General features: G+C 37.1%; 1 protein-coding gene across 4 annotated transcripts in view; it reads left to right on the plus strand.

Moving 5' to 3' along the window:
• grin2ca (glutamate receptor, ionotropic, N-methyl D-aspartate 2Ca) overlaps positions 1-17,692 on the plus strand; it is a 107,446-nt gene extending 89,754 nt beyond the window's left edge. For all 4 annotated transcript variants that reach the window (XM_051713703.1, XM_051713704.1, XM_051713701.1 and 1 more), the window contains exons 7-14: positions 4,578-4,746; positions 6,144-6,297; positions 7,757-7,882; positions 8,117-8,346; positions 12,980-13,140; positions 13,231-13,418; positions 13,725-13,957; positions 15,104-17,692. In XM_051713703.1, the coding sequence (XP_051569663.1) occupies positions 4,578-4,746; positions 6,144-6,297; positions 7,757-7,882; positions 8,117-8,346; positions 12,980-13,140; positions 13,231-13,418; positions 13,725-13,957; positions 15,104-16,675 (2,833 nt within the window). In that variant the 3' untranslated portion in view covers positions 16,676-17,692. The remainder of the gene's footprint in view (positions 1-4,577; positions 4,747-6,143; positions 6,298-7,756; positions 7,883-8,116; positions 8,347-12,979; positions 13,141-13,230; positions 13,419-13,724; positions 13,958-15,103) is intronic.
• The last annotated feature ends 3,872 nt before the right edge of the window (positions 17,693-21,564 follow it).

Here is a 21,564-nt window from a genome sequence, read left to right on the forward strand (position 1 = left end):
CCATAAAACATTTCAATGTTCATTTTTGTCTGAAAAGAAGAATACAAATCATGATTGTGTTCTTTATTCATAAGTGCAATTATATTATGGTAAACCTTTCCAGATAAATAAATAAATGCAATAATATAATAGATGCCGCAATCCATAAAAATCCCCAATATGAAAATGCATTAGTGCAATTCCATTGTAGTACAGAGTTGCCATATGGCAACATAGCAATTCTTCCATTGTGGTGAAGTGTTGCCATATGGCAACGTTCACATTTTCTCAATTTTCTGTAAAACTATGTAAGATAAAGTTGATCAGTTAACATCAACATCTAATTGACCTATTAAAGATGCAGCAGGAAAAAAAAATCATGATGTAGAATAAACATTAAGTGTGTTTAATAGAGCATTTTGTGGAGTGCGTCAGAAGGTGTCTCCCACGTAGGGATGAACCCAAGTAAAACAGTCTTGGAGACAAAGTAAAATGCACTCAACAAAATAATTTAAAGATTCACACATTTCGATTTCAGCAAAAAAATCCATCAAATTGAAGTGAGTAATTTTTTTATAAAATAAAATAACTAAATATTTTAAGTGGTGTGAATTTAATTTTAATATTGAAGTTAAATATTATACAATACATTTTGATGGAGTTTTGTTATGAAATTTAAATGCACAAATCTGTGGGAAAAATATATTTTTGAGTGTGTCATGGGGCTTAAAAATGGCATATTATTGGTTATGTTAAAGGCTGCCCTTTTATTTACAACAATGCATTATGTTTTAGCTTTTTCTGAAAGGTGAAAAAGTAAACGAAAATAAGGTGTTGCTATATGGCTACACAGTACAAAGTTATCACTGGTGCTTGCTAAGGCACATCTTGGTGAAATCACAGTCACGCATGTACTAACCATTAGCTCACAGCTCCAAAGTTTTTCTAAATTACTTACAAGTAAAGTAACCAATGCCACAAGGCCGACAGAACACACATTAACTGGAGAAAATAGAGACAAAGTGAGCATATGGAAATATAATATATGAAGACATACTGACAGACAGCTCTGTTTAAATATACTGTATATAACAGAGCAAGTAACATATGGATGCACATTCTGCAACATATAAGTTGAGCATCATCATGATGTCAGTATGTGTACAGTCTCTATACTGAAACAGCTCTTATCCAGTGTGTGCTCATTCCTTCTCTGGCCAAACCCAGTGATCCAGCATGCCGCTTCTCTCCCGCCTTTATTTGTTTGTGATTAAATTGAGTTGGATTTGTTTTGGCCCGCCCCGGCTGTCCTTCCATCTGTCACAGCTGCGACTAAACACAAGGACCTGCCGTGACGGCCACTACCCACCCGCCTACTCACTACTGACGTCACTTGTCCTCTCCTTCTCCCTCAAGTCTTGCCATTAATCTTTGCATTCCCTCATAATCAGAAGTACTTGTCCCTTCTGATTCAAGTGGTTTTACAATGCAACTTAATTACATTTAATGTAAATAAGCGCCATGCGTGTATGGATAGAGCTAATTTAAAAATGGGCAGCCCATAACCATAAGACTCTGTGTTACAAATTCAGAATGCAGTGTTGTTCCCTGTCTGGCCATAGAGAAGCACAAACAGCCTCCATCACTGCCATTAGACAGTTTGAATGGCTTTATTGGAGCTCTCGTTAATCATTCATGATTAGACGTGAGGTCGACTTGACATTCATAATCAACAAAACAGGAAACAGGCCAAGAGTGGGGAAACAATGTAATGTTAATGAAGCACAACCACTGCTGAGATATTTTCCATGTCAGACGTTTACACAAAAATGGCCTGGTTTATATTCATTTCTTGACAGTGGCAAATGGATTGGCACTGAACATAATAAAAAAAATTAGTATGAGTAACTAGTGGCATGTGGAATGAAATGATGTACCTTGTTTTTGTTTATTGTTGACCTATTTGGAAGACAAAATGAAAGCTATCATTTAGAAAAAGTTGCTACCAAGAAATATTAAAAATAGTAGTAATTTGATCTCATATAAATATATATATTTATTATTATATATATATTTATATTTAATATTCAAATAAAGTACAACAGAGAAACTTGTGTCCTCATCTCATGTGAGTTGTCATGATATTATACGTATGTTTCAACATTACAATTAATTCCTTTAAGAATAAAACTTTTTTAATGGGGAAAAAATGACTGAGTACACCTTTAAGTATCCTATTATCAAATTAATCTCCATTGTGATTGGATCAGCCAGTGTGAGCCCATTCTGAACATTCTTCATAACAAAATTATTCACCCCATTTAAGAAAAACAATGTGTTTTATTGGGGCCTTTAGTCCCTGTAACAGGTGGGCTTTTTAACCCCTAATACAATCCTGTCACTTAATGGACAGTTATTAAAAAAATAACAACTTTTAATCACCTTAAACAAAACTGAAAATGACAAATTAGTATTTTGTTTCATAATAAATGTGATATTTTCAGGGATTCTACCAAGGTACTTCCAGTATACATGTCCAAAGAAAAAGAAAGAAACATGGTAATGCTTTTTTTTTTTTTTTTTTTTTATAACTTTAAGTGCTTATGTACTGTTTTGGTTGTCTTTTGGTTGGATTATGCCTTTACCCGTAGTGGCGTTCTTCTTCAGCTCTGGCACACAATAGATTGCATTTGCAAGTTTTATTTGAATAAATATTGTTATTGTTAAAAAATTAATATTGTTCTCTGTTAAAGAATCCTGTTACAGTTTCACGAATGTTTAGAATCTATTCCTGAATGACCCTTAGAATTGGATCTTTTCAATGAATTGGTCAAACAATTCAGTAAATGAGTGAAGTGTCCCCTTAGATTTAGACGACTGAGTCAGACTGAATCGGTTAGGTTTGATTAATTTGGACAACTCACTCATGCACAGAATTGTTTGATTGATTCATTGAAAAGATCTCATTCAAAGGAGTGATTCAGTCTGGTATGTACATTAAATGTATAACTATAGCTAAGCTTTACAGTAGCTGTAAATTTTGTCCTTTAGATCACACGTTTATTGATCATTACATACAGCACACTTAATGAGGCAGTGTCTTTGGAACAACCTGGGGTAATGTGCATTGCTCAAGTGCACAGTGGTGATAGTTCATGGATTATCCCTTATGAGGTTTGAACTTACATTTTCAGTTTAATTTTTATGTTATCACTCCAGTTTTTTAACCACTAGGCCACACCAAACAAAGACAGGAATGCTGTAATAATATGAACCAGTTCAGATGAGATGACTCTTCACTTGTTGATTACGTATCCCAGCATGGCTCTCTTGTTGTGTTTATTGGTAATTAATTTGCCTTGGATTACTTTTGGTGAGTTCATAGCTACAGTATACAATTCTTAAATTTACTCATAATATTAATATTAATTTTGGTCATAGGATGGACTACACTCACTTAAAATGCAATACATGGACAATAAATGAATGCCAACTAAAGCCTTCAACAGCCAGATAAAAAGGCCACTGCATCAACATGCACTTCAGCATGTAGATGGACTTAATCATTCATCTTACAGTTCAATCAATATTATTTAGATTTGAACAGTGCCCACCAACATCTACTCAGTTTTCTCACATAAAACATGACTTGTATGAGAACTTAAATTGGCATTATATTCATTCTGTTTAGCCAGAAGGGAACTGGCTCCTCCAGCTGAGCCTGGTTTCCCCAAAGTTTTTTTTCTTCTCTCCACTAACTAACAAATTATGAATTTTTGAGTTCCTTGCCACAGTCGACTTTGGCTTGCTTAAAGACAAATACATTTAAAAGCATAAATGTTAATCATGCTTTTAATGTAAACTGCTCAATGAGGAGTTTAAGACATTATTATGTGTGTTGTTCAAAGCGCTATACAAATAAAAATGACTTGACCTGACTTACACTCACCGAGCACTTTATTAGGTACACCTGTACACCTACATATTCATGCGATTATCTGATCAGCCAATCGTGTGGCAGCAGTGCAATGCATAAAATCATTCAGATACGGGTCAGGAGCTTCAGTTAATGTTCACACCAACCATCAGAATGGGGAAAAATGTGATCTGGTTTGAGTATTTCTGTAACTGCTGATCTCCTGGGATCTCTAGTTTACCAAGTAAACTCTAGAGACTGTTGTGTGTGAAAATCCCAGGAGATCAGCAGTTACAGAAATACTCAAACCAGCCCATCTGGCACCAACAATCATGCCACTGAGATCACATTTTTTCCCCATTCTGATGGTTGGTGTGAACATTAACTGAAGCTCCTGACCCATATCTGCATGATTTTATGCATTGCACTGCTGCCACACGATTGGCTGATTAGATAATCGCATGAATAAGTGTGTAAAGGTGTTCCTAATAAAGTGGTCGGTGATTTTCTCCACTGTAAAGAAAACTGTATAATCTAGCCTAAACAGAAGGATTATTACTTTTAGCACACTACATCCTTAAAAAAAAAAAAAAAAAACCTGTCTCATAATCCATTTGATTGGTGTATGATTTTAGTTTTGTTATCAGTAATATAACAAAAAGTCTCCATTCTGTTCCCACAGGATTGTCGGACACACTGAACCTTACACCAAACTATGCTGCAAAGGCTTTTGCATTGACATTTTGAAAAAGCTTTCTCGTAACATCAAGTTCTCTTATGACCTTTACCTGGTCACCAATGGCAAACATGGCAAACTTGTACGTGGGATCTGGAATGGTATGATCGGAGAGGTGAGAAAACATTTCAGTTTTCTTTCTTTCTTTTTTTTTTTTAAGTAAAAATGAAATCAAAATTGACCCTAACCATGTTCCTGGTTTTACTGTGATCGAATAACACAATTAATAACTATTAATCTGCCCCTAAAATGGCTCAAGGTGTCCCACCGTAAATATTTTTCTTGTTGAATATCCTGTTTCACTCTGAAATACATCACACTACTGGAAGTAAAATGGTTTGCAAACGCTGTTTTCTGTTGACAATAATTATGTTTTTAATATGAGGCTATTATCTGTCTATGGCACATTCTAATGAAAACCGATTTAACAAGTTGTTTAGCATCTGTGATGTAAAACCAAACAAGAAAACAAAACTTAATCCTCATGAGAGAAGATTCTCAGACTCCACAATAGTTCTTATAAAAGGTTGTGCATTCCAGGGAACGTGACTGGCATTGTAATGACGTAAAAATCCTTGTACATAATCTTGATGTCAACGTCTAATGCACGCCAGGTTCTGAGGAGTTTTAGGAATGACATTGGCTTCTGCATGACTTTTTTTTCCTGGGATCCAAGAAAAACTATTATGCTCAGTAGGGCATTATGCATAATGTGGGTAAAATTTAAAAATAGAGAGTGACTGGACTGTAAATATACTGGCACACACACACACACACACACACACACACGCACAGTGATTATGAGACTAGCACAGCCATAATAACAGACATCTATATGGATGTTAATAGCTTTATGCAAGTTGTGTTTGATGAGGAAGGTGATGGCTGAAACAAACATACCATTTACTTTAATATATTTTATATTTAATATCTGTTATGCATTAGCTGCAAAGCCACAATCTCATTATAAGACTTATAACAGGTACCAACTGTTGTACTTTTGGACAGAAATAGATTATAGATTATAAAGTCTTACATTCATATTTGGTACACACTTTTATCAAAAGCAACTTACAGGGCATTCAATGTACAGTATACATTTTATCAGTATGTGCATTTCCTGGGAAATTAACCTATGACCTTGGTGTTGCTAGCACCATACTCTACCATTCAAACTTCAGGAACTCCCAGGAATCTGATTTGCAAAAGATCAGGATGGAAGCCTAGGTTTATGGAAAACCTTGAAGGTTTTGAAGATATTTGTGCCTACTACACTTAGTTGTACAGTTATATTTTTTCATGCAGTCATTAAAATGATATATGAAACATAATGTGGTTTTGGTAACCTGGAAATCTTAAGATTTCAATATAAGCCTGTGTGGTTAACCTACAGGAAAAGTTCATCGAAATATAATACAGACGGCTAGATGTGTCATAATTTGGCTCTCTTGCATAATAATCTCACAGACTAAATATAATATTTCTTGGAATTTTTTGCTCTTTTGTTCTCAGGTATTTTATAAGCGAGCAGACATGGCCATTGGCTCTCTGACAATAAATGAAGAGCGTTCTGAGATCATTGACTTCTCTGTGCCATTTGTGGAGACTGGCATCAGTGTGATGGTGGCCCGTAGCAATGGAACTGTTTCTCCTTCAGCCTTCCTTGGTAAGAACTTTCAACTAATGTGGAATCAATAAAAAGTCCTACCTTTCACTGTTAAAATGACTGTTAATAGTGTTGTGCCGATACAAACATATATATTTTTCACCATATTGTATCAATGCTTATGGTCCCTGCATCTATATTTTTATCAATTTATATGTGCATTCATGTCATGGCCTACAGTTCAATAATGAATAAGTCATCTAAACTCGAACTCCATCATCAGAGTTTCTCAAAGCAGCCAGAACTGCTTCGATTAGGCATGAGAGGGATTGAAACTGAACCTGCGGTTTCACTCATGGCAATCCAATCTTCATATTGTTATATATCGCAATTTATTGAATCCTGATATATGTATCGTGATATACATATTGTATTGTGAGGTGCTTGGTGATACCCAGCCCTACTGTAAAACAGAACAACTAACTAAATTTTCCAGTAAAGTTCTATTAATAAACAGTAAATACAGTAATTGTATAGAATTTTACTGTAATTCTACTGTACTTCCACTAAAACTATTTAAAACCAGTTTTCTAATTTGTAAATATGTTTTTTGACATCATATTAATTCAAAGAATATGTGGAATATTTGTACTTTTAACAATTCATTTGGCACACTGCACAATTTTTAGGAAGTTGATTAAAAATAGTGAAAAATCACCTAAATAACACCTACAATACACACTTTTCCTTACTTTAAACAGTATTGTTGTAAAAGTGGTCATGTGTTTTTTTTGTTTGTTTTTTTTTTTACATTAAATGCATGCAGCAGGTGTAAAACTAGAACAATATTACTGTAAATATAAAGTGATTTGTATACTGTGCATATAATTAAAAAGTACAATAATCATAATGACTAATTTGTCAATTTAGCTCATACTTTTATCCAAAGAAACTTACTACACAGAGAGTGTCCTCTGGAGTAACCTATGGTTAATTGGCTTGCTCAAGGGCACTATCAAGTTCACAGATTATCCCTTACAGGGTTTGAACCTGCAACCTTTTTGTAACCAGCCCAGTTCTTTAACCACTATGCCGCAGTAGCATAGCCATCCATTAGCCTTACAGTATTTCCCCATGATCTTACTGTAAATTCTACAAGAAACTTTCAATTAAATTTACATCAGCTCCCAGAATCAATAACAAAATACTATAAACTGTATTTTTTATAAGAAATATTTAATGCAGCATCTTATATTCTTAAATTGTAGCAATTGTTTACAGTGCAGGCTTATACGTCAGCGTGAGAGAAACCTTTTAATCAGTGTTTCGCTTGTTTAGTAGGATACTAATAGTGTGGATTTAATTTACATTTCATTTTGTGGCAGCTCTTACTTTCTCTATTCACTCCATAAACCAGAATTTTAAAAGGTTTTGCAATCCCACTGAAGTAACAACTGCGTCATTGGGGATCTGCGTTATTTGATTCATTCATCTGAGTTGTTGCTGTCTCTTTTTTTAGAGCCCTATAGCCCAGCGGTGTGGGTGATGATGTTCGTAATGTGTCTTACTGTAGTGGCAGTGACTGTGTTTGTGTTTGAATACTTCAGTCCTGTGGGCTACAACCGCAGTCTGGTCAGTGCCAAAGGTCAGTGTTCACTGTCTCAACTGACACTCCAGGAACTGTGATGGACGTCAGAAATAGTGCCAACCTAAAACCCTGTTAATCAAACATGACTAGCCTGACAGTTGTTATTACATGTCGATGTCCTCTTCTTTTGAACCAAAAAGTCAAAATAGATGATAGATACAGCAGATATAGTTTCAAAATGTAAATGATGTCTTCAAGAGTCCTGAAGAGGGACAATTTTCCTATTGTTAGATCCAGGTGGGCCAACGTTCACCATCGGAAAGTCTGTGTGGTTGCTGTGGGGGATCGTCTTTAACAACTCAGTCCCCATTGAAAACCCCAAAGGCACCACCAGTAAGATCATGGTGCTGGTGTGGGCCTTTTTCGCTGTGATCTTCCTGGCTAGCTACACAGCCAACCTGGCAGCCTTCATGATCCAGGAACAATACATCGACACTGTCTCTGGACTCAGCGACAAAAAGGTAAGAACTGTAAAACTGCTAGTAAAACTGCTAGTGTATTTCTTAGATAAATGGGCATTTTACTAGCATGGTTTTTACTAGCATGGAGCTGTCAGTCATTTGAACTACAAGTGTGCTTGATAAAATATGTTCATATGTGACCTTTCTTGATGAAATACAGTTTGATGAAGAGAGAATTGCAACACAATTATGCTGCGTATTACTAAATGTTGAAATTTTAGAGAAAATCATATCCATGATCCTGCACGTCTGATTGCTTAAATGTGCTGTTATAATAAGATTTTAATGGACCATTTGAAAAATGGTATTAAATGTGCTGGCAAATTGACAAAGTAGAGTAGAGATATTAGCATGATGCCAAAGTTTCATATATCAACTTCATTCAAGATATCAACATCAGAAAATTGTTAATACGCCATATCACACATTGAACAAACTCCTAATGCTAAATATTAAACTTTGGCATGTAAATCGTGCCATGTCGTGTTCGCTACAGCTATGGTACCTCAAGTCAGGTTTGCGGCTTGTTGAGGAGAGATGTGCCATTTCAAATTGATCAGATTTATGACATTTTGCTTGAATGACCATGAATCAGACGTACAAAACCATTAGACTTTCAATGAAACAGGGTAATGAGCCAAATATAGTACAGATAGACTGATATATCGGTTTTACCGATTAATTGGTGCCGATAGTTGCTTTCTGGATCATTTTGGCAAAAATCCATGCTAATACTTTAGTTTTATTTATTTTTTTATTCCTTAATGTTCTTCTGTGGTTGGAGCACTGGAGGAGTCTGCAGTTAGAATGGCTTTGTTCTACAGTATAACAGCGGTCTCTAAAGGTGAAATAAAAATAATTACTGTCACCTAGTGGGGATTTGCTGCATCTAAATCTTTCTTCATTTCAACAATATTCATCTGTATTTTTATCCTCACTTCAATTCATATTTTCTTATTTTGATTAGATAATCCAGTGTTCTATACTAAAGCGAGGGCATGCGAAGAAAAATGTGACTTTAGAAATGTGCCCCAACAGCACATACATTTTATCTCCAGCTTCATACAGTATGTTGTGAATTATAATAAATTAAATCTCATCTGGTAAAATTTATACAATATACAAAATCCTTCATCTGGTGATTATATAGGCTATAAAAAGCTTAATTTTAATACTTATTATATAACAGTTAAGTTCCGGTCCTGAAATCTGATTGGAAGAGACGTTCCGAAAGTACTGATGTCTCAGAACAGCAGCACTTGGACACTTTACTGTTTGTATCACTCCACTTGTTTGATTGTGGCAATCAAAGTTTAAGAGCAGCGCAGATGTGTAAAATAGCTAGATGTGTGTTTTTTATGTTTCCCTTTAAAACATAAAAGGGAAACATAAAAGGTTTTAGCCAGCAGGTGGTGACAAAAGACATTTTTTATTTGTTATGAGCGGCTTTTTGAAGTCATCATTGTCTCTCACTCCATGATCGCTCGGATTACTTCTACACTATTACAGCTGGGAACAGTTTCAGCATTAGTGTTTATCACAGCTGAGAGACACATCCAACGGAGTAATCACACATACTCAGGGCGCTTACCTGATACCGGAGTTTCCGCGTTGTGAGGAGAACATGGTGGAGGAGAGAACGGCCGAATCACAGCCATGCTGATGTAGGGCCATACAGCACTTTTGCTCGTGTAATATTGCTTTAATATAGAGCTTTGTAAAGGGATTATAATCTGTATTATATCTGTATGTCTAGTATTATATGCTTTATTTTCTTACCTTTAATATTGCCTAAGGAAGCTAGCTAACTAGTCATCTTGTTACCGTGTGATACGTCTGAGATCAAGACATATGGGTAATTCTGATTGGTTGGGCAGTTGGCAGTGTAAGAGTACGTCATAGCGATGTGACTTGCAATAATGTAAGAGGTTATAATTGACAAGCCTAAAACCTGTGAAAGAAACATTTTGGGGAAAAAGTGAGACTTTGAGCCGCAACACAATTATAGAGCCATATAAAGCTTGCAGATCGCAGGCTGAGTACCCAGAAACACTGACAGCAAGATGCTTTTTTTATGTCTGGAAAGCATTACACAATGAACAAAATGCTTGTAGGGCAAAGTACAGCCTGATGGCAATGCTTACAGATCAGTCACAAAGCACTGTTGCTTTCAAACCGCTCAAAGGTTGATGATAGAAGCTGTTTTTTACTGCCACGTTTTTATATTTTATTAATTTTATATTATATTACATGAATATTATTTCTAGGGAACTTTAGGTAAATTAATGAAATAAGATAATTTACCTCATAAAGGCTTTATTATTGAGCTGTTTTAATTGCAGTTCAATCATTTAAGAAATCTTAACATTATTACTAATACTAGATTTTTACAAGTCAAAAGAGTCCACCCCCAAGTCTATGATATTCTGGTCCCTAGATATGACTCGGTTCCCTCCTGCAATGTAAACCTATGGGATGTTATATGGTCCGTAAGTGAAAATCATAAGTACAGTTGTTTAGAAAATCAGCCACACACCTCTCCTAAACAAGTCACACGATTTGTATGGTATGGTATGTTGGTATCATGCATGTACGTTGCACAAATATTGCGACAAGTTACGCACCAATGTTTAATACTTAAGGTTAGGGGTTTAGACCAAACTCTAAACCCTAAGTATTTGCAGTAGTTATAGTGCATTGGCAAACACCACTAATTATTGTACAGGGAGATAATGGTAACTTAAGTGACATCAATGTATCACTCAAATGATGTATAAATCTAAATTAGCTTAATGCACACCACAGTGCTTTCAAAACAGATGGAGACATATAATACCTAGATGATGTGCTGTGCTGCAGTACTTTTTCTTAGTTAGCAACATAGCTTTTGGTGTGGTCATCAGGGCCATAAGATGAAAGAGAACACTTATGCTCTCCTCTTTCCTCGAACGGCAGCAAAAATACTTAGAATGACGCATTCACTGACACCGAAGTCTGTCATACGCCCTCAGCCAGAATACAATCACTTTCATCCATTCCTTAGAGACTGTTCTCCTTCATTCATTAAACCAAGGTTACCTACATTACAGAACAATTATTCATTCCTCGAGTTCTGAGGTTCTGTCTTAATGAGTGTATTATATTTATTTGATATTACATTAACAGCACTTAATGCACATGGCCGAAATGAGGAGAGATTTTAGAAGGGAAAGTAACATTGAAATTCCACAGATGTTTGGCCTGGCGGGTGAGATAGTTTCCCCTCATTGAACGTACAGCACAAGCAGAGGTTAAAATGTCAGAATTTGAGCGAGCAGGGAATTAATAGGCTGAGAGGCACTTGGGGGTTGAGACAGAAAGAGCGTTGATGACCCAAAATGGCTTTAGTCTGAGTTTTATCACTGCAGTAAAACTTTTTTCCAGTTTTCCTGAAGATTAATCCTACTTATATTCTCTCTGCTGCTTGGATTTAGATTGTGTTTAACGTGATGTTTTGTGATACAGAATCGTGAGAATACTTAAAATTCACATACAGAAATCCAGCTTAAAGAAAACCATTAATCATTGTTTCCAGGAACATAATGTTCCCAACCAAAGACATTATACTGTTTTATTGAATAGTGGTGGAATAATCTATTAAAATGTTCTCATTCTTATCTTCGTAACTCATCCAGGAATCAATTTTTACTACTTCTGTTCCTGAGCTCACACTTTTACTGTACATATTAAAGTCCATTTGAATTGCCATTCACAACTAATTTTTTCTTCTGTAATGTGACACATTTCCAAGTGAAATATTAAATGGGGGTAAATGATTCTATACATTGAGAATTTATTGAAATTTTGAAATTGCAAGCTTGCTAAAACAATGCTAATACAGCTCAGCTGTAGATTAAAAAGAGCACGTTAATACATTTTAACAAAAAACAAACAGCATTTTCATTATTTGGAATAACATGTACATTAAGAATATAAACATGGTTCATTTTGATTTCATTTTGACTTTAAGGAATATTCCTGGTTCAAGGCAGATTTTGTGGAATAATGGTGATTACCACAAAAATGTATTTTGGCTCACCCTCCTTTTCTTTAAAATAAATAAATAAAAATGCACAAATCTGGGTTACAGTAAGGCACTTACAATGGAAGTGAATGGGGGCCAATTCATAAATGTTAAAATACTCACTGTTTCAAAAGTATAGCCACAAGATGTATACAATATGCGTGTAAACATGATTTTAGTGTGATAAAATCATCTTTTCTGTCTAAAGTTATATCTAATTTTACAACTTCGTTGCCATGACGACATAATGCTGTTACTCTAAAACGACGATTTAAACAGCTTTTTTGTTTTACCAGAAGAATTAGTGTAAGTGCTTTTATAAAATTATAAGCTTTACATTTCTGCCCTTTTAAACCCTCCAAAAACGGCCCCATTTACCTCCATTGTAAGTGTCTCACTGTAATATCATGTTTTGATTTTCATAAATATAAGGCGGGACAAGTAAGTAAATTGTTTGTTTTTTTTAAATGCTATTTCACAAACGCCGTCAATTGAGCTTAACTTGTATTCCTTCAATGAAGTTACATTTCTAAGATAAACATGCTAACTTGCTGAAATGTTCCATTTTAGTTCCAGAAACCGCAAGACCAGTATCCTCCATTTCGGTTTGGTACAGTACCCAATGGTAGCACAGAACGCAACATACGGAGCAATTATCCGGAGATGCACTCCCACATGGTGAAGTACAACCAGAAAGGTGTGGAAGATGCCCTCAACAGTCTCAAGACAGGGTACATTTACTGTACATTGAACAGTTGTTAACTTAAAGTTTAACATGAATGTATTAACAGTGGCAATGTATTGTTTCTTTACCGCTACAGGAAGCTGGATGCCTTCATATACGATGCAGCTGTGCTTAATTACATGGCCGGTAAAGATGAAGGGTGTAAACTTGTGACCATCGGTAGTGGGAAGGTATTTGCTACCACAGGCTACGGTATCGCCCTTCAAAAAGAATCTCGCTGGAAGCGCCCCATTGACCTCGCTCTTCTTCAGTTCCTTGCTGATGGTAAGCTCACTTAGCTCTTCTGATAAGTTTGAATTCAATTCCATGGATGAAGAGCTTTCTAATGTCTGAAGTCAACAAAGCATACAAGAGTCTTTTATGTTTCATATTTTGTTAAAATATGACAAAATGTTAAAATGACAAAAAATAATATACTAATGCTGAAGACAGAACAGTATGTGAAGATACAGTGTAGATGAAACACCCCTCTCAAACACCCCTTTCCCTCTAAAATTCTGTCCATGTAATTTCAGCTAAAGGAGCTCTACTTCATAAGTATTTCTGACAGAGATGTATTATGTATCACAGGTGACACTCAGAAGCTGCAGACGGTGTGGCTGACTGGTATCTGTCGTAACGAGAAAAAGGAGGTCATGAGCTCGAAGCTCGACATAGATAACATGGCTGGAGTGTTCTACATGCTTCTGGTGGCTATGGGTCTCAGTCTGCTGGTCTTTGCCTGGGAACATCTGCTTTACTGGAAGTTACGACATTCCGTTCGCAAGTCAGAACGTTTGGAATTCTTACTGGCTATTAGCAGGGTACATTTTATTACATTTTTCAGTTATTCTGTGGAAATGTACTTTTTTCTTTAACATTAATGTTATTTTTTATTTTTTTCATGTACAAATGTTTAATGCTTTTAACAAAGTTTTAACAATCTATTTCAAATCATTCCACTGCCTGGTGTAGAATAATTAATAACTCATCCATAAAAATTTACAATGACATTCATCTACTCTAAATTCAGAATGTGCCAACAAGGACATAGTGCCAATGAGAATTGTATTAAGAAAGGTTAAATCTGCCTTGAAATTTTAGCCAAGACTTTAGAACAGGGGTGGGGAATATCAGGCCTCAGGGCTATATAAGGTCCACGAGACCATTTCACCTGGCCCGCAAGGCCATTTGAGAAATAATAATAATAAAACAAAATGGCCTTGATTCAATTAACTGTAAAAAAAAATACATAAATAAATACAAAATAAATTAAAATAATGTTGAAAGATAATTTGACATGATGATGCAAAATATTGTATAATAGACAGACCTTTTAGTGTTTTTTCTTGGTGCGTGAGCACGTAACGGAATGCGTATGTTAATTTCAACCCACAATCAAAATTTCCCTCAATGGAAAAAAAGGTTCCCCACCCCTGCTTTAGAAACATAAACATTGGTGAAAATTGATTTTCAGGGGAACTCCAGGCCATGAACCAAAAGTCAAGGGCACAGTCATTAAAATTACATTAGTGTCTTTGGGTCATAGAAGAGCTGCTAAAGTTTTTTCTTAAGCAGATCTTTAACTGAAGACCAGCTTTAAAGCTAAAATATAACTAGCAAATGCATAGGCTACTCCTTTTCTATTGGCTAATTACAGACAATTTATGAGATAACTATAATACTCACAGTTTTGACAGTCTAATCAGTTACTGACTGTCCTCCAGGTAATTAAACGTACTTTTCCATTTGCTGTAGACTTTTGCCACTCATTCCAGCTGGGATTTGTTTTCCAATTGTTTAAGACATTCCACAATAAATGGCACTTTATTCTGATCATGTGAGGTGAAGACAATGCAAACTAATTTAACCAAATCTGTCGTGTAATTGCTACTGCTTCAACAAAGAACTGATGAATGCACTCCAAGATGCTTGTTTGCCAAACTCATTTTCTTATTTGCTTCTTACAGGGTATCTACAGCTGCTTCAGCGGTGTGGAAGACATGGACCGCAAAGGGAACATGCAGAACCCAGATGTCACCACCAGCTACACTCAGGCCAACATGCTGAAGATGCTCCAAACCGCCAAGGACATTGTTTCATCTGCAAGAGTGGAAAACTCCCTCGACAATGCCACTAAGACCATAGAGAACTGGAGTCGACGAGATCCGGAGGCAGCCAGACCTAGTCTTCCTACCTGCCTCATTGGAACTGACTTTAGCCACAGTCGCCTGCCCTGCATCTCCAGTGTTACAGGGAACCACTCCTCCTACCCTCAAAACATAGATAACACCCCTCAGCACTTGCTGGAGAAGCCTCACGTGGGGACACGGCCTACCTCGCTGCGATACACTCTTCCTGCACGCACCAGCCACCACCACATTTATGAAAGAACTCTACCCATATCTAGCCTCAGCAGTCCCCAGATTGCAATGAGAGACCCACCACCTCCAACAGCCCCGAAACCTCACGTGTTTGTAGATCAGTCCTGTCACCACCCTACCTCTCGCTACATCTCTTACCGTGATTTTCAGGTACCGGACATCTTTGTGGAACACCAGGAAGCTTCTGGAAGCCATAAACCATACATGGGTCGGAAAAAGAGATCCCACAGCTACGTAGCAGCATCTCCAGAAACTCGCAGAAGAGACGACTATGATGTTCCTCAGTCTTGTATGGCTGAGGTTAAAAGCAACCACCTCATGGAGAACCATTCCCATGCCACACCTTGCTTGCAAAGCCACTACCAGAGACCGAGTTCTAGCTGCAACTCCTGCATGAAGTTGTACCTAGAACCAGACATGGATGACGTTCCTCTCCTGGGCAAGGACAAACTGAATCGCCGCGCGTCTTTTCTCAGGGCCACGTGGGGTGGAGACAGGATTCGGCAGTTGGATGAGAAGCCCTCCACCTCTGCATCTTCTTCTGGTTGCATCAACATGCCCGACCTGTTCCCACGAGTAGTAGTGACAAATCCTAAGCCTTCAAAGATGTATGGAAGTGCTGGTAATAACCTTCGCTACAACATGGCGGTGGAGCCAGCCTATCTGGACCCAGCCCACATGGGCTCCTACCCTTACAAGCCCCAAAAGCTCAAGTACTCAAAGTCTATCCACCTTCCTTCATACCGGGAGGCGATTCTACAGAATACGGCAGCCTTGCGTCGTTCTTCTTCCACACTGGTGCAAGGACACTACTCTACATACCTGAACTCGTACACAAACCTGCCTGTGTACTTGGGTCCTCTACCGCAGGGGCCCGCTCATGTTCATGAGCACTCTAAAGACATGTGCCACCTGTTTCCATGCACCAACCATTGCCCGGATAATGCTGCCCTGGTGCCCCGTTTAGGAAGCAGACCTGTACTGTACCAGAGTACCACTATTGAAGGGGCTGGGCGCTCAAATGAGGAGTCACTGCACACTGTGCCGGTTTCTTCCGCACGTAGGGACCGCAGACAGGTTCTGGTGGCACGTAATGTTCACAGCCCATATGCCCCAAGGCCCTGGGGTAGGGTGTCGAGTTTGGAGTCCGAGGTGTGAAGTCCATGGAGAAGATCTCCAGACTCAAGTACTTAAAGTTTCTCTCAAACCATGAGGGAGAATCACTGGGAAATGCTAAACATAGTCAAGCAAAAAAGTTGATGGAGGACTAGAGGTGGAATAATACAATCTCAGTGCAATAATACAGTATGACAACAGGGATGGGATGGGGGAAATGTACAAGTGATTACTGTGGAGACTTATTTCAGTATACTTTGAAAAAAATAAGAGTTAAAATGAAATTGAAATGTTCTCAATATATAATCTATCGATTGTTATTCAAACGGTTTTTTAAATGGCATTATACTATTAACATTCATTCCCCACGAACATTTGGATGTAGCATGTCTTAAGGCAGCTTTAAACAAGGGCATTTCACCAAATCTGGATTCTACTAAACTGGAGAGTTTTCTAACATAGCCACACAAAAATGTCTTCCAAGAATTTTATAAATCCAGGGGTTTGAGAAAGCCATGATTAATTGTCGAAATTCATTACGCCACCAATGCAATTCAGCTCTGAATTTAAGAATGACACAAAAGCAAAGTGATTCGTCATCTGTAGTTCCACAGCTATTTCACTGTTTAATAAATGATGGGATGGCCTGAGGGCCAACTGGAAATACTTTGGTGTTGTTCTTATGTGTCTTTAACAAAAGAAAAAACAACTTGGGAAACAATTAATCAATATTAGATGCACATTTAAGACATTTATCATCTTATATAACCAAATGGAAAATGGAGTATAAGAAGATTAAATACCTGTCCCAAAAGCCCTTCTGTGATCAACATACTGTAAGATGCTATCTCATCTCCTTTGAAGTAATGAGGATTCTTGAGTTAGGCATGCTGTAATGTAGGAAATGTGAAAATCTGACTTCCAGTAGAACAAAGACATATTAATAACCTCAGTGCTTAATAACTGTGAAAAATTGCATGCTTTTATAAATTTACTCCCAAAAAAAGAACCCTTTAAAAAAGATGAACTAGCTTAGAAATGTAAAGCTTTTTTAAATCTCATTCATTTTGCCTTGTAATTAACCTTTAAATACATACAGTGTAACACTAAACATTGGTCTTTTATTTGCTGATCCCCTGTTTTTGAAGCAGCCCATGGCATAGTCGGCGCATGTCGAGTAGGTTAAATGCTGACTTGGTGTGGTCGCAGGCTTCCAAAGAGCAGTTTAATTTCTCTCACTTTCCTATGTCTTTAAAATGTGATGTGGGTTGCTAACATTTATCTTGTCCCGTTGAGCACTGATGTGGTCTCAGCCCTTCTTGAGGGCCCCAGGAGGACTGGAAGGGCTTCAGCTCTGCACCTGTAAAGTGCATAGGTCAGTATAATAAAGGGTGGACAAATGGGCTGATTGACCCTGGGGAATAGTATGTTTAATCACGCTGGCTTTGGATGATGCACATCTGGGCACTGAGCCAATCAGCAGGGACACGGTATCGACATATAGCGTCAACCCCTTCTACATTTAGTCCCCTTGAGATGGAACAAGATGGAAAATTAACAAAGGCACATGGTGACCACAAAGAGAAGGCACTTGAATGAAGAATGAAACCTTGAACTCTCCTTCCAGCAGTACGGTTGTGTAGGGGTGTAGGGGGTTGGTGGCGAGAGAGAGAGCAGTGTTAATGTCGTCAGCTTAATTACTGATGGAAATTTTCATTGACAAAGGTGTTTTTTAAATTTCATCTTTGATAACAAAGATGAGACGAAAAATAAGCATCATTAAGCAATTTTAATTAAACAAACTGTTCATGAAAATATGATGAAAAAACAAGCTTGGCAATTGACCCACTTGAGCTAAGTTATGTGTTAGTCAGAATAAGTAACATTCTTAGTGAATGTGCCATTGCCAATATCCAAAAGAGTTTTTGAAACTTGAAAAGTGCATTTCAAACGCATAAAGAACTCATTATACAGCAAGTTAATACTTAAGTATACTCATAACATTATTTCTGGAGCTGAACAAAAATTTTCATATATTGTACTGTATTTTGTTTGTTCTGATATATTTATGTGATCCATACTTGTTTCATTTGAAAAAAATATATATATATATATATATTTAAAATACCAATAGAATATTTGGGTAAAACTTGGTCTGTTACAGTTTACACACATTTTTGTCATTTTGCACGTTGCCATCAACAAAAATGTGGTTTTTCATCAACTAAAAAGATATGCCATTTTAGTCAAATGGACTAAAATTAACAAATATGTCATTACTAAATAATGACTACATTTAATAGACATTTCCATCTACATGTATAGACAAAATCTATGACAATATAAAAAACTGTAAAAACAGAGTGAGGTATAGCGCATGTTAAAGTGTCATTTAAAGCTGCTGACAGCAAAGGCTTTCCATTAAGGGAGATTTGCACCGTGAATGTGCGCATTTCATTTTCCCAGCCATTGTTATCGGACCACCTTTATCTGCCAGCCCCCCAAATGAAAGATTTATTGTCTCATCTCAAAGAGAGAATGCAATTGGCACAGAGAATCCTTTAGAGGCTTTATCTTCTCATCTCCACACCCTGATCTATGTTTTCCATTGATGGTGTATGTCAAAGCCACAACATAAATAATCGGATATTGGCAGACAGATGTGGACGCTGGAATAACTAGTTAGATGATTTTGAAACTCATGAATGTACATGTGTGAGCGAGAAATGCAAAAGCGTGTGGTGATAACTAGGACGTGATGGATGGATCTATTTCATCAGACCTTGTACAGTGGCTCGGATAGGCAGAGTTTCGGGGAAGAGTGTGCTGAAGATCAGGAAGGTTCAAGGGAAAGTTTACTTTGTTAAGTAGTACACAAAAGGATGTTAGGCAGAATGTATGGGGAAAAAAAGATGCAATAAAAGTGAATGGTGACTGAGGCTGTCTTTCCCTGACATTCTTCCTTACATCATTTTGTTTTCAGTGGAAGCAAGTAAGTCAGACAGGTTTGGAATGACTTGAGGTGGTGAGTACAGTAAATGTCAAGTCAAGTAATTTTTATTTGTATAACACTTTTCACAACACACATTGTTTCAAAGTAGCTTTACAGAAAATCATGCATTAACAGAAAATGAAACTCTAATATCTATAAAGTCTTAGAGTCATCATTGTGTAGTTTGATTAAATATGATTGTAAATTGTTTATAAAAATTAAATAAATAATAATTGTATTTAGAACCCCAGTGAGCAAGCCGAAGGCGACTGTGGCAAGGAACAAAAAACTCCTTAAGATGTTGGTTAATGGAGAAAAATAACCTTGGGAGAAACCAGGCTCACTGTAGGGGCCAGTTCCCCTCTTGCTAACAGCATGAATATAATGCCTAATTACTTATTTATGTGCAGTGCAAGTCATGGTTTACATTAGTAAACTTAGTAAATGTTAAGGGCCAGTGTTTAAACAAAGATTTTGTATGAAATGTAAGATTAATGACTAATGTCTTTGAAGTCCATCCTGGATTAACTGCAGAAGTTTACATAGATGCATTGTTCTTTGTTAGTTGGCTGATGAAGCCTTTTGTTGGCAGTAAATTGATAGTCTCATTTCAGGAGTGTAGTCTATCATTAGACCAAGGTGATGCTGGCAGAGCTGAGTGAGGTGCATCGCAGTTCAACTGGCTGGTCATTTCGGTGAGGTCTATCCTAAAGTCCAAGGTTCAGGCAGTGGTATATGAAGTATCCCATGTCTTATGGTTGGAGTTGGCATCAGTTCATCCTCAGAAGTCCATCGTAATAGACTGAAGTGATGTCTGGCTGGCATGGCTGCATTTGTCATCATCACTCAGAGAAACGTAGCAGTGGAGTCTGACACCAAGCAGGAACGGAGCTGGATCTGGCCGGTTTTGGTGAGCTGAGGATAGGAATCCCGAGGTTGAGACAGGGATACAAAAAGAATAATATTAGCGTAGATGCCATTCAATTTTTGCAGAGTTATAATCATGATAAATGTGTCTGGTTCTAGCAGACCTAACTAAAGCATCCTAATTGTGAGTTGATGGATAAATTAGGTGTATGCCTGGCTAAATAGATACGTCTTTAGTCTAGACTTAAACTCAGTGAGTGTGTCTGCGTCCCGAACAGAGAGAGGAGTTAATAATATTAAGAAGAGGTTCTGAGATTACAGGGAATTCCTCTTTTAAAAGCTTAGTTGGTATTGGATCTGCATTCATGTTGTGGCTTTTGAAGTTATGTTAGCTCTTCATGACCTATGACAGCGATGGATTGAAGCTGCTCGTGAGGAAATTTATGAGACACTGTTTTCTGAGGTACTGTGACAGACGATTGCATAATTCCAATTTTATTTCTGATTATTTCAATTTTATCAGTAAAGAAATTCATGAAGTCAGTACTATTGTGCTGCGACGGAATATCTGGTTCAGTTGAGGCTTTATTCCTAACCAATTTAGCCACAGTAATGAATAAACACCTAGGACTGTTGTGGTTATTTTCTCAAACAGACCACATCCAAAAATGATCTGTAATAATTTCATTTGCAATTAGTGCTTTGGTTGAAAGAGATCTAATGTTTAGTAGCCCTACATTTATATGAAGTTTATCTTAATTTTTTTTCTAAATAATTTAGTGAGAGTTTTGTGTTTGGTAGTTCGGGGAACAGACACAGTCTCTATATGATATCTAGGTGATACAGTCTCTATGTGTTATAGTTTATGTGACCTGTGTTACGTCTCAATGCAGCTAGCAGACATTCGGATTAGCCAGTTTGTCTGCTTCCTGACCTGGACCCCAGTTAGTCAGATACTATCACTATTAAATCTATGAGCCAAATTACTAGAAAGGAGAGTGGCACCTTCCCTGGAGGGATGGTCTACCTCAAAAACTCTTCCAGTTGTCTATAAATCCTTTGCTATTCTCCG

This window comes from Myxocyprinus asiaticus, chromosome 13 (genome assembly GCF_019703515.2).
Source record: "Myxocyprinus asiaticus isolate MX2 ecotype Aquarium Trade chromosome 13, UBuf_Myxa_2, whole genome shotgun sequence".
Classification (NCBI taxonomy): domain Eukaryota; kingdom Metazoa; phylum Chordata; class Actinopteri; order Cypriniformes; family Catostomidae; genus Myxocyprinus; species Myxocyprinus asiaticus.